The 2392-nt window shown below is 41.0% G+C and overlaps 1 protein-coding gene across 1 annotated transcript; it reads right to left on the reverse strand.

Moving 5' to 3' along the window:
• Nucleotides 1-341: 341 nt before the first annotated feature.
• On the reverse strand, nt 342-1313 carry LOC145510153 (olfactory receptor 7A17-like). Its single transcript, XM_081500628.1, has one exon. It carries the CDS (start codon nt 1308-1310, stop codon nt 342-344), a length of 969 nt encoding a protein of 322 aa, XP_081356754.1. The 5' UTR covers nt 1311-1313.
• Nucleotides 1314-2392: the final 1079 nt, after the last annotated feature.

Here is a 2392-nt window from a genome sequence, read left to right on the forward strand (position 1 = left end):
ACATACAGTCCATGGGGTCACAAAGAGTCAGACACAACTGAGTGACTAAACAATAACAATTTTTAAATAATCCAATTTACCCCCAGTAAGATACTGAAATCTTCAAATATTCTTGGCCCAAAATTGAGAAAAAAACTTTGTGGATGCATAAATATGAACAAAGGGAAAACTGTCTATGTATCAGACAGATCTGAAACTTAATAAAATGAGTGACAAATTGTGTAGAGGAGTTAAATTCAAAGAAATGAAAATCCCAGGTTATAAACAGGAGTAGGAAGTTCTACTTTAGCAGACTGATTAAGGAAAAGCAATTTCTGCCTCTGTGGCTTTGAGTCCTATAGTCATGGGTACTTCTTCAGCCCCAGGACAACTGGCCCATATAGAACTGCCATCCCAATGATTCTTCTCAGAGCCCTCCTTATGTCTTTGTTCCTCAGACTATAGATGAAGGGGTTCAGCATGGGTGTGACCACAGTGTACATCACTGAGGCTGTTGCACTTGACTGGGAGCTGTGGGTAGTACCAGAGCTAAGATACACTCCTAAGGCCGTACAGTAAAATAAGGAGACAACTGAGAGGTGAGATGCGCAGGAAGAAAATGCTTTATACTTCCCCTGAGCTGATGAAATTCTTCGTATAGAGGAAGCTATCTTAGAGTAGGAGTAGAGGATACCAGTGAGGGAAACACTGCCTAGCAGCACAGATGCAAAATACAGCACAATGTCATTAAGAAAGGTGTCAGAACAGGCAAGTTGAACCACCTGAGTAATCTCACAGAAAAAGTGGGGGATTTCCAAGTTTGTACAGAAGGACAGCCACAACACCATTAAGCTTTGTAACAAGGAATTCAGGACACTCATCATCCAGGACATCAGAGCCAGCAGTCCACAGACCCGGGGATTCATGATGACTGTGTAGTGCAGAGGATGACAGATGGCCACGAAGCGGTCATAGGCCATCACGGTCAGGAGGAAGATTTCCATTGTGGCAAAGAGCAGGAAAAAGTGTATCTGGGTGATGCAGCCTTCATAGGTTATTACTTTGTTCTCTATCTGTATATTCTTCAGCATCTTGGGGATGGTGGTGGAGGTAAAGCAGATGTCTACAAAGGACAGGTTGGAGAGAAAGAAGTACATGGGGGTGTGGAGGTGGGGGTCTGAGCTGACAGCCAGGATGAGGAGCAGGTTTCCAATCACGGTGATCAGGTACATGGAGAGGAAAAGCCCAAAGATGAGGGGCTGAAGTTCTGTTTTCTCTGATAATCCCAGAAGAAGAAATTCTGAAATTTGTGTCTCATTCCCTGGTTCCATGTGGTGAATTTGGCAGGCAGAAAAGACAAAATACTATGGCTAATTTTGTCAAAGATTGGCAATACAGACACAGTTGAAATTCTACAGCTTATATTTTGCACTCAAAAATCCGTACCCATAATTTTTGTATGGAATTTCCATTTCGAGGGATCCCAGGTGCCATCTCAGAATAGGAATGCCTATTCCACATTGTTTTTCCTCTAGTAGTCCTGTACTCTGCACTGTTAGTGAGAAATTCAGAATGCCTCGAACATAGTAAAGGTATTTTTAGTTTACTTTGTTCAGCTCTGTGTGTGTTTGTTGGCATATGATACATGTGTGTTTTTTGCTTAAATGTGCATGCATGCTGGATCACATGTAAAAGGTATGTTTTGCTCTAAGGTATAGTCCAAAATGTTTCTAATCAATTGCAGTAATTGAGGAATAATTTGTTTGTTTGTTTTTTAAAAGACAAGTTCCTGCAGAGGGAAAAGGAATATGACTAAAGAGTTCAGCAGAAGAGACAGGTTGCAGAGAGAACAGCAGCAAGGTGTTCAGACTCAAGGGACCACACCTTCTTCCTCCATTAAAATGTGAGAACCAGAAGGGCAGGGACCTCACATGCTTTGTTCACTCTGTGGTTCCATCAGTGTACGCATATACAAAGAAACACATTTTTAGAAAATGAAATTTATAAAATATAAAGAATAGCACTGGAAATAAAACCTGTTTAAATTATAGTGCATTGGAAACAACTTGGCTAAACAAAATTGAACTAAAAATTAAGCTGAAATTATGAAAGAAAAATACAAAATAACCACAGTCACACTAATACTGGTTTTGTATATAATTGAAATGGACAAGCGAATGAAATATATATTTTTTTAAAAAGCAGTATGGGAAACAGTGGGCTTCCCTATGGCTCAGACAGTAAAGATTCTGCCTGCATTGCAGAAGACTCAGATTCGATCCCTGGCTTGGAAGATCCCCTGGAGAAGGAAATGGCAGCCCACCCCAGTATTCTTGCCTGGAGAATTCCATGGACAGAGAAGCCTGGTGGGCTACAGTTCATGGAGTTTTAAAGAACTGGACATGGCTGAGTG

Source organism: Giraffa tippelskirchi, chromosome 6 (genome assembly GCF_054371585.1).
Source record: "Giraffa tippelskirchi isolate mGirTip1 chromosome 6, T2T-mGirTip1v1.2.pri, whole genome shotgun sequence".
Classification (NCBI taxonomy): Eukaryota; Metazoa; Chordata; class Mammalia; order Artiodactyla; family Giraffidae; genus Giraffa; species Giraffa tippelskirchi.

Excerpts from the sequence above, each read along its gene's own strand:
- LOC145510153 (XM_081500628.1), bottom strand. The coding sequence starts at position 1,310 with ATGGAACCAGGGAATGAGACACAAATTTCAGAATTTCTTCTTCTGGGA.